Below are 14,781 nucleotides of genomic sequence, written 5' to 3' on the forward strand. Positions count from 1 at the left end.
ACTGATAAATTACACATTTTAATGAACTACTAAGTGTGAAATAAAACATTACATTGAGTTTGGCAGAGAACGCTGGAAGTGCAGTTTTCAGGTTCCGACAAGTTTTTGAATGCTTTAAATAATAACAAAGGTCGAAAGCTCAGGCCCTTGTAATGACTGTACATATAAATAAACATTATCATTGGGGCGTCATCTTAAGTTGGGGAAGCAGAAGTTGCTGATAGCTTGTCTAGTGCTCCAAAATTGGACCCTGCTGGCTTGCTTGAACGTGTGTGCTTCCAGCTCCATCACAGTCCAACCTCAGGAGAAGGGAGGGAGAGAGGGAGGGAGGGAGTGTGTGCCGCAATGCAAACAAGACCCGTGTGTCTCAGGCAGACTCCTACTTCTCTGTGGAAAAGGCCCTTTTCATCAGGGGTGGTGGTGTTTTCCCAACATCAAACATCATTTCCAGTGGAGGATTATTGAGGCAACACCAGTCGGGGATGCGGCCTGTCTGGTTGTAGTATTCTTTCGACACAGAACGACTCCCCAGGATGTCTTGGAGGGCTCCAAAGATTGCTCCTGTAACACGGAACAGAAAGCAGGAATTAAAGACTCTTTTAATTTGTTCCACTGGGCTTCATTTGAATTTGGGCAATGCAGCACCTCTGGATTGATCTTGGTATGGAAGAAGAGTTTGGATTTGATCTCCCGCTTTATCACTACCCGAAGGAGTCTCAAAGCGGCTCACATTCTCCTTTCCCTTCCTCCCCCACAACAAACACTCTGTGAGGTGAGCGAGGCTGAGAGACTTCAGAGAAGTGTGACTAGCCCAAGGTCACCCAGCAGCTGCATGTGGAGGAGCGGGGACGCAAACCCGGTTCACCAGATTACGAGTCTACCACTCTTAACCACTACACCACACTGACTCTTAGGGCTGGAGTTGTTGTTGTTGTTGTTGTCGTTGTTGTTGTTGTTGTTGTTGTTGTTGTTATTTATTGAATTTATATACCGCCCTGTACCTGGAGGTCTCAGGGGTCTCACGTAAAAGATAATATATAAAATCAAAGTAAAAACAATAACCTAATCATACCTCGCCCCCAAAAAACAGAGCTGCATTTTAAAAGGGTTCAGAATGTCAAATAAATAATAATAATAATATTTTATTTATACCTCACCCTTCCCGATTTATAAACCGGGCTCAGGGCGACTAACAACAAATATAAAACAGTGATTAAAAACAACTTAAAAAACAGCTTAAAAACAGCATAAAGTACAATGTAAATGTAACTTTGCCAGAGCTAACTGGCCAAGTTAGTCCTGCTAGGGCCAGCAAGGAGACCAGGGAAGAATTTAAATGTGGAGTCCCAGAAGGGTTTCTTCATAGAAAAAAGGAAGGGAAAGGGGAATGGAGGATCAGGCTAAATTGAAGTCTAGGCGTAATAGCTCTGTCTTACAGGCCCTGCGGAAGGAGTTCAAGAATGTCGATCAGGTCAACCAAAGGCCTGGTTAAAAAGGAAAGTTTTTGCCTGGTGCCTAAAGGTGTATAGCGAAGGCATCAGGCAGAATTCCCTGGGGAGAGGATTCCATAGAAGGGGAGCCACTGCAGAGGAGGCCCTGTTCTCGAGTTGTGAGCCCCTCAAGGAATCCCAAAGTTAATTCACAGGTGTCTCAGACTTACCTCCTAACCAGGCCACGCAGTTGGGCTTGGCTGGTGGCGTGTGCACTCGGAAGGTCTTGGATGCCAACGTCTCCTTATACTTGGGCTTCTCCACCAGGTGCCTTATCTCTGCCATTAATCTGTGCAGGAATCCTGGCAACATGGCAGTGCCGCCAATCACCAGCAGGTTCTCAGCCAGCTGCTTCCTGGTGTCTATTGGGCACTGGCAGAAAAAGGGAGGGGAGAATCTGATTCACTCAGGCCATGGGCTCAACAAGGGCTGGCGTGCAGCTTGTCCCTGTGTGTGTAGCGATATACTGATCCGGGGGGGGGGGGCCGCGGCGGACGGAAAGTGGGCAGCAGATGGCAGGGAGAGGAGCAGATCAACCAGAGGATTGGCAGACAACATGACTGAAACTGCGTGGCTGCCAGCAGGTTCATTGTAGCTTTGCTAAGGAAGCTTATCTTCTGCTCCTGGGCAGAAGGGCCAGCTAGTTTGTAGGGTGAGTGTGCTCTGTGTCAGGAAAGCCCCCTCCCCACTGCGGCCGGCACTGCGGCCGGCATCGCAGGAGCTTTTAGAGTACAGAGACCCACGTCCGTTGTTTACGAGCTCCCCCTCCCCCTCCCCCAGTGGGAGCTCGCATGCTTCACATTCCTCAGGCGAGGAAAGAGAGGGGGAGACAGAAAGGCGATGCAAAGGCTTAGAAGGGGTCGGAGAGCCGGGACACCACGGGGGAAGCAGAGATAGAGGTCAGGTTCCCACGCTACGTGGTCGGTCACAGAGGGGGAGAAGGAGGGGCTTCAGGCTCCCGAAGCTGCTCTGTTGGAAGGGAAACCGAAAGAGTTCATTCCTGGACACTGATGAGTAGGGAAAGGACGTATGAGACTTTGCTTTGCTGTATATAGCTTGCACAATAAAGAACTTAGTTTTTAGAAGTTCTTTGCCTTGGACTGTTACTCATGAGCAACCACTAAGCGTCCTTACACTCTGTTTGGTGGGGGTGGGAGATTCATCACTGGCGGAGTTGGAGGAACCCAGAGAAGCAAAGTGCCAACGACAGTACCTCAACCAGTGAATCCAGGATCAAGGTAGCCACCGATTTTTCTTCGTTGTCCTGCTCAAAGAGTATTTCGACGACCGAATCCCTGTTGGAAAGAAGCAAGCGGAGGCTTTTGAGTAATCCAGACTTAGAATAAGGGATCACAAGGCGCCACCCAAGTCCTCCCAGCTGCCGAACCGAAGGGACAAAACTGGCATTAGGACACTCCCGCGGGGCAAAATTTGTCGCTCCTTCTGTTTGGCTTTGTGGGTTTACAAGGCTGCCAAGCTGAGCTGTCAGGGATGGCAGTGTTTTGGATAGTGGCCTCCGCGTTTGCACAGCAAGTCAAAAGAGAGAGGCGTTAGTTTCTATGTAGCTCTCTCATCATGCGAGAACTCAGGATAAAACTGAACATTGTAAGATGCGGAACACACAAAAGAAAGTCCTGCGCATAGTTAGAATTATGGAATTTCCTTCCCCAAGAGGTAATGATGGCCACCAACTTGGATGGTTTTAAAAGAGGATTACAGAAATGCGAGCCTAAGGCAGGCTTCCTCAACCTCGGCCCTCCAGATGTTTTGAGACGACAGTTCCTGTGGGAATGCTTAGGAGTGTGGATGACAATATTTTATATATCCCATCCCAGCTTGATTTAACAAGCTCCAAACTTAGCAGAGTTACATTCCCTTTTAAAAACACAGCAGACGCACTTGCACAGGCTTGCTAAAGCCTCTATAAGAAATATATATACCTGGTATATTCCCCTTCTTCCCTCTTAAAAGTAAAGACACAACACAGTACTGTTTATATGATATAAAAGAGTTTACTTACAGGCATCCTGAGCTACAGCATACTGTCTCAGAAAGGCAGACAGGCTTAGATAAATGTATTTACATGTAGAGGATAACTCCATAAGGGAGGAAAGCCTCTTTGTGCTCTCTTGGCTGAGAGCATCTTCTCCTAAGACGTTGCTTGTTCAAAAGATGATGCAAAAGAGGGAAAGATGGGGTCTGCTTCCTGTAGTTTTGTGTAAACCTGCCTAGGTGAAGCCACACCCATCTCCAGTTAGATGGAGGAAGTTGTCTCAGTCCAGGTAAACAGGAAGTTAAGGCTGGAGGACTGAGACACCTTCATGTCCACTCTAGGAATGTTGTGTTTTGACTGCTCTGTGTTTACATCCCACAGTTCCCACCATCCCTGACCACTGGTCCTGCTAGCTAGGGATCATGGGAGTTGTAGGCCAGAAACATCTGGAGGGCCGAGGTTGAGGAAGCCTGGCCTAAGGCTATCAATAGCTACTAGCCACAAGGGCTACGTTCCACCTCCCCTGTTGTAGGCAGGGTGCTTGTGAAGATCAGCTGCTGGGGAATCCTAAGTGAGGAAATAGCACTGTTGAAGGCAGGTCCTGCTTGCGAGTTTCCCAGAGGCATCTGGTTGGTCAATGGGAGACAAGAGTGCTGGACTAGAGAGAGGCTTCTGGCTTGACCCAGCAGCCATACTCCTCTTATGTCCGTGTTTAAAGGGGGAGGTCGTGTGTAATGAATCAGATCTAAGTTAAGGGATGTTCTGAAACCCATGGTGTTTTAGGAGTTAATGGGCACCCCAGTTTGAGTGGCAGATACCCCTTGGGAGGCGGGACATTCCGCTCTTTAAAAGGAGGGAGCAGCCGTTAGTAGGGGAGAGTGGTGACTGGAAGAAGGAGGGTGTGGGGCCAGGTTAGGTTAGGTTAGGATCGTTGAAGATGTGTATATGTTGCTGAAAGAAAGAATTTACACTGTTATGAAACTAAGCTTATGAACCATTACTGAAACCGTTATGTTCTGTAAGAAATAAAGACCTCTTATTGTTGAGCTAAGAAAATATCGTCGTTCATTTGGTCCAGCGAGTTATATAGGCTCTTGAGGAGGTGAACTCAGGGAAAGGACAAAACTAACCTGAAGGGTGATAGTTTGTGTCTTGGAGTTCCCTCAGGAGGGGCTAGCGGGCGGAAACCCTGGTATTGCCACAGAGTTGCAAAGAGGGCTTAGCTAACTGGTATAGTGAGGGGATCTAATAAGGAGAGACCCCGAACTGTAGGCAAAGGAGAGGTTAACCCCTGAAGCCCAGAGCAGAAGATATAACCGGCCACGGCCGCTGGACAGGAAAACTCCCGTTACTAAGGGATCCCCAGATTATAGATAAAAGGGGATTGAAATAACAGATGGACCTCAGAGGGACAGGTGGGGTGCATTGTAATTTGACCCAGAACACTTGATTAAAAATTCACTTAGTAACGAGGGGAGAGTCTGAAGTGGAGGTTCACTGCATCGTGGTGCCACCTGAAACGCTTGCGTGAAAGGTGAAAGTTATTTAAACTTACTTATTTATTGCATTTATATACCGCCTTCACCTTCCTCGAGGCAGTGTACATGGTTCTCCTCCTCCTCCCCATTTCATCCTCACAACAACCCCGCGAGGTAGGTCAAGCTCTGAGATGGTGACTGGCCCAAGGTCACCCAGGGAGCTTCATGGCTGGCTGGGGATTTGAACCATGGTCTCTCAAAGTCATAGTCCAACACTCTAACCCCACATTGGCGCAATGGATGGGCAATTTATTATTTTATTTTTAAGATAAATTTATTTAATTTTCAGATTTTGAAATCTGCAAACATTCGTCAAACAACCAAAAAAAAGGAGAGATTTCCATAAATTCCCATGTATTTGCTTCTTCCCCTTTTTGGGTCCTTAAAGTTAACATAAGGACACAAAAAAAGTTTTTCCCTCTTGCATCTTCTCTACATAGCTGTCAACTTTCCCCTTTTCTTGCGAGGAATCCTATTCGGAATAAGGGAATTTCTCTTAAAAAAAGGGAAAAGTTGACAGCTATGCTTCTCTATCCATCCAATTTTATTAGATCACCGTTACAACCATAGTCGTATCGTTCCAATTCTGCTAATAATTTTAATTGTTTACAATGATTTTTAAGATAAATTATATGTTTCCCCCGTTCCTTATTAACATTTTGGTCTTCCCGATTCCTAATTCTTCTGGTCATTTTTGCCATTTCAGCATAGTCCATCGGCTTAATCTGCGATGGATGGGCAACTTCAGCCGTGCTCTCATGTTGCAATACCCTGCTGTGTTTCTAACCTGATTGCTCCGTTCACGTGCAAAATCTTCTGTCCGTCCAACGGATAGTCCACGTCTGGAGGTGGAGCGGGTCGCTGCAATACAAAAGAGGCTGTCAGAAGGCCAAAAGCGAAAGAGAAGGGAATCAAGTTCATTCTTACTGAAAGGGGAAATTCAGCTCCTTCCTCACGTACCTCAGCGCTGCCGTCGAGGTTGAATTTCGCCGCCTGGATTTTCAGCCCCCGCTGGAGGTCGCTCACGAAACAGGTGCGAACTTTGGAGATGAGCAAAAATGGTTTCAGAACTGTTCTCAGCCGAACAATTTATACAGTCCTTTTAATGGGCGCACGGATGGGAGGTTGCCTGCTCTTGACATGTCACTTGAGGCCCAGGTTCGACGGGTGACCCAGATGCATAGCTGTCAACTTTTCCCTTTTTTAAAGGGAAATTCCCTTATTCCGAATAGGATTCCTCGCAAGAAAAGGGAAAAGTTGACAGCTATGCCCAGCTGCGCTCCTATCTGGAGAGGGATAACTTCTGTTGTCTATGCTTTGTATCCACTAGGTTGGATTACTGCAGTGCATTTATACGTGGGGCTGCCTCTGAAGACTGTTCAGAAATTTCAGCTGGCGCAGAATTTGGCAATCCGTTACTCACCGGAGCAAGACGGTTTGAGCATATTACAGTGGTAACTTGGTTCTCAAACGCCTTGGTTCCCAAACGCCAAAAACCCGAAAGTACGTGTTCCCATTTTTGAACGTTTTTCGCGGCTGTTGGCTATTGTTTCCAGGGCACCTGCACCAATCAGAAGTTGCGCCTTGGTTTTCGAACATTTCGGAAGTCAAACAGACTTCCGGCGGAACGGATTAAGCTGGCGCTCTCGTTTTTGCTATTTATTTTGCATTTTGTTTTTGAGGTTTTTTTCGGTTAATTTGTTTTTGTGACTGTGTGGAACCCAGCTCAGCTACTGATTGATTGATGGTGTGACTGCAGAAATGGATAAAAGCCCCCCATCCAAACAATGCCTATTATCAGTGCAGGTACGGAAAAAAATAATTATGTTTTATCATCTACAATACTGTCTTATTCATTTTATATTAAAGTACATGGATTACTGCTTTCATTTTATAGATCAATGGTCTCGTTAGATTGTAAAATCCATGTTAAATTTCTGTTTTAGGGGATGTTTTTAAAAGTCTGGAACGGATGAATCCATTCTGCATTACTTTCTATGGGAAAGCGCTCCTTGGTTTTGGAACGCTTTGGTTTTGGAATGGACACCCGGAACGGATTAAGTTTGTGTAAGGTTTTCAGTGGCTGCTCATGGGTAACCAGGCTGACTCCGAAGCTTCTAAAACTAAGTTTCTTTATTGTGCCAATATATACAGTGCAGCTACAAAAAAGACGTCCAGCTCATCCTTCGGCAGAGTCCGGGAATGGCCCCTTCCGGTTCTTTGCCCAGCATAAAAGGTGCGGAATGTGGAACCCCCGCCTACCCCCTCTGCGTCTTTCGCCCCTCGCAAGTGGGGAGACGGAAGGGGCGCTTCCCCTCCAGCCCCTGCTTGGTGCTCGGGCTCTCTTTCCCTGTCAGAGCCCTTACTCCTACTTCCCACTCCCATCTCTCCCTCCCCGCTAGAAGAAGATGAATTGCTCAGCAGTTGAGGCAGGGGCTCGCGATACTGATAAAGCCCTGGCAACTCCTTTTTTTCTGACAGTTTGAGAACCGAGGTACCACTGTACGCTGATCCTGGCCCAAATGCACTGACTGTCAATTAGTTTCTGGGCCCACTTCAAAGTGCTGGTATCGACCGATAAAGCCTTAAATGGCTCTGGACCGCAATAGCTCAAGGACTGCCTCTTTCCATATGAACCAACCTGGGGCCTGTAATAATCATCCGAGGTCCTGCTTTGTGTGCTGCATCCGCAAGAGGTTTGGAGGGCGGCAACACAACCTGCAACGGATCCCTGCTTGTGGAATGGTCCCCTCAGGGAGGTTCAGCTGGCATCTTCATTACATATATTTAGGCACCAGGCTTAAAACCTTCCTCTGTAAGCAGGTCTTTAGCTGATTAAACAATTTGTGACCTTTTAAAAATGTTGTTGTGGGAGGAGGGCTATTGGTTTCCTTTTGATTTTAATTTTGTGTTCTCGTTTTGTATTTTTTTGCTGCAAACAGCCCTGTCATCTTTGGCCGAAAGGTGGCATTCAAATTCCATAAAATAAATAAAAAGATAAAGAATGTGAAAAGCGGTTTACAAATCCCTGCTCTGATGCAACGACCAATTCTGGTCGCGGGAGATCCTAATACGGGTGGGACTCCTGCATTTGCATAGGATCCCAGTGCAGGAGGTTAAACTGCATTTGCATCTTGCCTTTGAGGAAGGGTTTGCCCCCTCCACTGAAATGGAAGGTGGAAATTGCCTTGCGGATTACAAATCTGTGCTCCTTTCTCTGGGAATAAGTCCCACTGAACTCAACCTTTCTTCAACCTATTTCATAGCTCTAAAGATGGCAATTTCTGGATGAAAGGAAAGCTAAGATTTGTATGAAGGCAGTCATTTTACCTTTGATGTCTTCTACAATGTCTTCTGGAACAGAACCTAAAATGCAGGAATTATTATTATTATTATTATTATTATTATTATTATTATTATTATTATTATTATTATTATAATACCCCACCTTTTCCCCTTGCCTTGCAGACTCAAGGCGGCTTACAGATAAAATAGGTTTAGCTCAAACAGCATCAACAAAACTGTAAGCACCCGAAGACAAATTAGAATTAGAATTTAGTACAAACAAGCAGAAGAGTCCTTCAGAATAATCCAATTATTAAAAACACCTATTCTCTACAGCAGGCATGTCCAACTGCGATCTACTCCCACTAAAAAAAAACAACCCACTGGATTAGGATGCAGGATTAGATGAGCCTTTGGTCTGATCCAGCAGCAGGGCTCTTCTTACATTTTCAACCAATGTGCTCATGGTTGGAAACCAACAGATTCAGCAATGCATGTGGATCACTGCTTCTCAGGGGCAATAAGAATTCATGAAACGCTTCTGACTCTCCCTTTTCTAACTTTAAAGGGTTTGCTTTCTACTTTTCTCTTAGTAGCAATAATTGGATGGGAGAAAGGATTTACCCCCATTCTCCTCTGAACAGTTCCGATAAGCTACACCCGCCTCTCATTCATTGTAATAATAGTTACCCATCACCGAGGGAAGGCTCTGTCCTTTGGTGGTTCCTGTATCCACAGTGCTTTGCTCCAGCAGCTGGAACTCCAGCTCTCTAAAGGATTGCAAAAGGTGATTTAGCAAAAATAGATGCCCCCCCCCCATTTTCTAGCATCCAGGCAACACGAGGCATATGCACAACTTTCTGCTCCTGGTATTTATGAGACGCATAGTGGCACACAGCCAGCCAGTGTTAACTATTCCCACAAAGGCCTGCAAGGCAACTGGAAGATGCTCACGTTTCAGATGCCATGTGGAAAATCTACCTCCTTATAAGCAGCAAGAAAAGCTAATGCTATTCTAGGCTGCATCAACCGAAGTATAGTGTCCAGATCAAGGGAAGGAATAGTACTGCTCTGTTCTGCCTGTTCTGGAATACTGTGTCCAGTTCTGGGCACCACAATTTAAGAAGGATGTTGACAAGCTGGAATGAGTGCAGAGGAGGGCAACCAAAATGTTAAAGGGTCTGGAAGCCGAGCCTTATGGGGAACAGGAGGAGTTGGGTAAGAGGAGACTGAGAGGAGATATGAGAGCCATCTACAAATATCTAAACAGACATCAAGTAGAAGCTTGTTTTCTCCTGTTCCAGTGGATTCAAATAACAAGAAAGGAGATTCCACCTAAACACCAGGCAAAACTTTCTGACAGTTAAGAGCTGCTTGGCAGTGGAACGGAAGGTTGTGGACTTTCCATCTTTGGAGGTTTTTAAGCAGAGGTTGGCTGACTATCTGTCATGGATGCTTTAGTTCAGATTCCTGCATTGCAGGGGGTTGGACTAGATGACCCATAGGGTCCCTTCCAACTCTGCGAAAATCTTTGCTGGCAACTTACTTGTGAATGGCTTTTCCTCCCAATGGTAGCGCCCCCCAGCAGTTCAGAACTGGAATTCCTTCATAGATCTGCAAGCAGCTAAGGATGTTTCATGAATAGTATCGATGATAAACCGGGTACAAGAACCACACTTAAGCACCATCTTTCCAACAGCTGCTTCCTTCTCCATACAATCAACTGACAAATCAAATGGGCTGAAGAGGCAAGAAGGCAAACTGATATTGTTTGGCTCCAAATACCGCAGCCCTGAGCTCTCCAAAAGCTTGAAGAATGTCTTTTGGAGGGCTGGAAGCAGTCCAGTGACACACTATCTTTTTGTATTCACGATATGGAAAGAGGGAGAATGTGAGACAGAAAGGAATGGTATGGTGATGAAAGCATGTTGCAGAAGCAAGTGTGACCTCATAAGGCCAGCATGGGTAAGAATCAAGTGTCTTCCGAAAGTTTGGCAAAGACAGACACGAGACAAACAGGCCTCTCCACCCACCCTGCCAATGATGCCGTTGAGTAGGTTGACTGTGGGAGTTAAAAGCTGTCTTGATTAATGTTTTCCTCCTGAAGTAGTCGCACCGGAAGGTAAAAATAAAAGATACGGGGAGCACCATGCTTTCTGTATAGCCACAATCCAAGACCATAGCAGAATTGATCCCAAGGGTCAGGAGAGACATCAGGTGGCCTGGGGCAAAGAGCACCGAAGGAACCTGGAAGGAACACAGAGGTGACAAGCTGAACACATTGCAAGAAAATTTAGAAGGTCTGGAAGCATCAGGCACCTGCCTTTCTGAGGCAACTGGCAGCTAGGATTCAACAGGATATGGGCCTATAAAACTCTATAAATGTCTATAGTACCATGCTTTACCATCTTGAGCTCTCATATTCAAATAACCATCATGCAGTGAGGCAAGCTACTGCTCTTTCCTTTAGATGTATCTGAAAGAGAGAGCTAAGTACCATCTGCATGATACACTTAAAGCAGCATTACTTTGGACAGCTATGGCTTCCCCCAAAGAATCCTGGCAGCTGTAGTTTTCTCTGGGAAGAGTGATTGTTAAATCACTATGGGAATTGCACCCATAGAAAACTACAGCTCCCAGGATTCTTTGGGGGAAGCCGCCAACATGTTTAAAGTGGTAGGACACTGGGTTGGAGAAAGCTGCCCTTGTGATAATGGAGCTGGGCTTTTTGACTGGTGGCGCCAGTGTTGTTGAATGCCCTCCTAGCTGAAATATGAGTGGCCCCCATTGGTATTGCCATGTGGAGAGTATCAAGCCTAAACTGGGTGGGCAGTTCACATACGGTTTTTGTCTCTGTCTGTGAACACGTTTGATCTTTTGGTTTCATTTCCCCCCGGAGAAAACATGGACTTGAATTCTCCGGGAGCAGATTTATTGCTTTGAAAATAAACACTGCGAGATAAGAGGACGATCGTTTCTGTAAATTGCTGTGCTGCCTTGGCAGTTACACACAAGCTAACGCTGTGCTCAGATTCTGCTAATTACCGGGAGCTGCCAAGAACAGAGGGCAGAGCTGGCAGCTGAAGGAAGCCTGCCGGACCCTGGTAAACTCTACATGTTGTGGAATATCCCATTTCACAATAAAACATGGCATTCCACCGGCTCTTGGAAGACGCAGCTGTTTAGACAAGCATCCCCCTAATCTCTTGATCTGATGATCCTATTTTAACCACTGTGCTGTTTCAATGAGCTTGCTGCATATTTTTACTATGGATATTAATTTTAACGTTTCAATGAAATTGTCTCTTTGAATCGTGTAGATGGTTATATATTTGTAAACAATCATGATAATTCAGCACTCCTCTGCAGGTGCAATGGCTCTGATGTAAACACAAATCTCCCCCTTGCTCACTAGAGGTTCCTCTTTCCTTTAACTAGCTCTGTGAACACCTGTCTGTCCTGCCTATTCAGGTCAGTATGGAAAACTTTGCGAGTGAGGATGCTCCATAAGCACAATTGAGGCAGATAAGGGGTTCTAGGCTGTACCACCCAGCAGGTTCATGTTGGAACTGCAAAGGCAGGTCTCCAGCACCTGGCCATCTTGCTACGCTCCATTTTTTAAGGGGATTGCTTTGCAGGTGCGGCTGTGGAAGCATTCTGAACCGAGATCCAGGCTTTGGCCATTATTCAACGGTTAATACAGCAGCTACTGAAAAGCCCAGGTGAGCTCAGCAGCTGCTTTCCCCACAAGCAAGCCAAGAAACCTAGGCAAGTAGACAGGCAGCTGCAGCAGACGTCCAGAATATATTACCTCAAAATATTTGAACAAAACCCTTGTAAGCGTCTCTCTGAAATGGGAAGGGCACAGTACAGACTCCACAATCACAACACGGCGGTCTCGGGGGTTTACCAGCAAGTGCCTGAAAAGTGAATGAATGAGACCAGAAAGCAGAATCAACAGCTGGCACCTCTTCTTGTAAAATAAATCACCCCCGGTCAAGACTTTATTATTATTATTATCCATTTCCTATTCAATCGCTTATTAGAGAAAAAGTCATTACAGCGGCATCTCCTACCTGAAGTATAACATGTGGATGAACTCCTTCAGGTACGAATATAACTCCTCCGTATTGATGTTGTACTGAACAACTTTGACAGGCTGTGAAAGAAGTCCATTTGAAACAGTTTTTTAAGATCGTCATCACACACACTGAATTAGCTTCAAAAATAACAATGGGTTTCTTTCTCGATAGTTGTAATCTAGTGGGAACCTAGTGAACTTTTTCTTGTGCAAGACCCCTATGCAAGCAGCCCAATACTGGTCTAGCTAACAAAGCTCCTCCTCTCTCTCATCTCCTAGTCCAGTCTGCCTTGCTTAGGGTAAGATGCCATCCAATGTCACCACTGCCACCCGACAACTGGTGTTTAGCTAGGAGGATTATTTGCAAGACCCCAGAGAGCTTAAACGCACCCTTCAACCCCTTGTATTTATGGCTACACCAGTTTAAGGGCACATGACTTGTCATCCTATCATATGAAGTCTCAGCAACTTACACAGAAATGCAGCATCACGTATTCCAGTAATTATACAGATATTGATAGAGAAGGTATTACATCAGATAAATCTGTAGAACACAGGACTTATTTATAAACCAACAGAAGTTGAAAAATAAGGCTCAGCCATTTTTTATGTTTTATTTATTGTAGATGGATGCTGTTGGGATGTTTTCGTTACCGAACTCAAGCAACAAAAACAACTAAATCTTGCTTCCCTGTCTTCCCTTGCCTCCATTTCCTTCCTGGCGTTGAACTTCAGATTATAATCTTCTCAGGACAAAATAACAATAATACTAAAGAAAAAATTACTTTAGCATTATAGAAGTTACCACAGATAAAACACCTTAAATGGGTTTGCTTTCAACAAGCTTTTAATATATAGCAAAAGTTAGCCGTTTAAACAAAAAATAAAATGGGCCTACCTTTGAAATGCCAGGTTTCTTTATTTCGCTAGGGATAACACATCTTGGCCCTGTTTCGCCTGCAAAGCCACACCTGGAATTTTAAGATTGAATAGTAAATGTGTGTATTTCTATAAATATGCCAACCTATTCCTAACAACTTTGTCTGGATTTGCCACAGAAGAAAATGCTTTTAGCCAGCAACCCACAGTGAGTCTTTGGTAAAGGGAGCAGCATTGGGGTCTTTTTACAGTATTTTGGAGAAAAGGCAAGTAAGAGGCAGCGTGATATAAGTTCATAAAATCACAGCACAGCGTTTTGGAGAGAGAGCGTGCGAACACACTGGATCAATTTATTTGTTGTTGTTTTAATAATAATAATAATAATTAAAATAACGTTGCTGTTGTTTTAATAATAATAATAATTGAATTTATATACCGTCTTATACCCGGAGGTCTCAGAGCAGTTCACAGAATAAAATCAAAATATAAAACCACAAAATAAATAATCAAAATAAAAGCAGCAACCCAATAACCCCCCCTCCTTTAATTATTGCCCATTTTGATTCATTTGAATGTTAAGCGGCCTAGAAATAAATCAAAACAAAAACATGACGTCATCTTGCAAAAGGAGAGACGTCAATACATCACGTAATTTTGTGTTTATATCTAGGGTTGCCAGGTGTCCACTACTTGTATTTTTATGCTGTGATCCGCCCTGAGATCTATGGATGAAGGGCGGTACAGTATACAATTATTATTATTATTATTATTATTGCCCTCCCCATCCCCTCTCGTTAATAATAATAATAATAATAATAATAGAGAGGGGGCGGGGAGGTCGGCGACGCCCAGAGGAAGGAGGCGGGGGGGGGTTCGGTGAGAGGGGGATAAATCGAGGGACGCCTCTCACTTGGTGTAGGCCGCGCCCAGGTCGATCACCACCGCGGTCTTCTCGCCGCCGCTCCCGAGGCCCTCGTAAAGCGGCATCGCAGCAGCTGCCCTCGGGACGACGACGAAGACGAGGAAAAGGATGAGGCAAAACCCCAAGAAATGCCAGTTTGGGAAAAGGGGAGGGGGCTTTCTTTCCCATGTGGCGCGCTGAGCGTTTCGGTGCGGGGGCCTTTCGCCTCAGCAGGCGCGTTTCAGGCTGCCCAACAAGCCGCCTGATCCCAGGGATTATTTGTGACGCCCTCATTTCTTTCCGCACGTCTTCTCCTTAACTCCACAGTTGTTGTTGTTTTTTTGTCTGAAGAGCCACAAGCTCCCCTAGTATCTGAAGAAGTGTGCATGCACACGAAAGCTCATACCAGGAACAAACTCAGTTGGTCTCTAAGGTGCTACTAGAAAGAATTTTCGATTTTGTTTTGACTATGGCAGACCAACACGGCTACCCACCTGTAACTCAAGCTCCCCTAGGTTCTCTTCGCCGCCCCTAGGTTCGGCAGGCAATGCGGGAGACACCCCACCGCCGTCGCTGGGCGAAGGGTTGAGGCTGGCGGCGGAAAGGGGAGAGTA

General features: G+C 45.4%; 1 protein-coding gene across 1 annotated transcript; it reads right to left on the reverse strand.

Moving 5' to 3' along the window:
* ACTR10 (actin related protein 10) lies at positions 1-14,307 on the reverse strand. The gene is made up of 12 exons (XM_033167745.1): positions 14,177-14,307; positions 13,286-13,358; positions 12,383-12,465; positions 12,118-12,226; positions 10,446-10,553; positions 9,853-9,920; positions 8,997-9,076; positions 8,352-8,387; positions 5,809-6,061; positions 2,704-2,785; positions 1,661-1,862; positions 1-561 (listed from the first exon to the last, which is right to left on the reverse strand). Exons 1-12 carry the CDS (start codon positions 14,251-14,253, stop codon positions 380-382), a joined length of 1,353 nt encoding a protein of 450 aa, XP_033023636.1. The 5' UTR covers positions 14,254-14,307; the 3' UTR covers positions 1-379.
* Between the last annotated feature and the right edge of the window lie 474 nt (positions 14,308-14,781).

Source organism: Lacerta agilis, chromosome 1 (assembly GCF_009819535.1).
Source record: "Lacerta agilis isolate rLacAgi1 chromosome 1, rLacAgi1.pri, whole genome shotgun sequence".
Taxonomy (NCBI): domain Eukaryota; kingdom Metazoa; phylum Chordata; class Lepidosauria; order Squamata; family Lacertidae; genus Lacerta; species Lacerta agilis.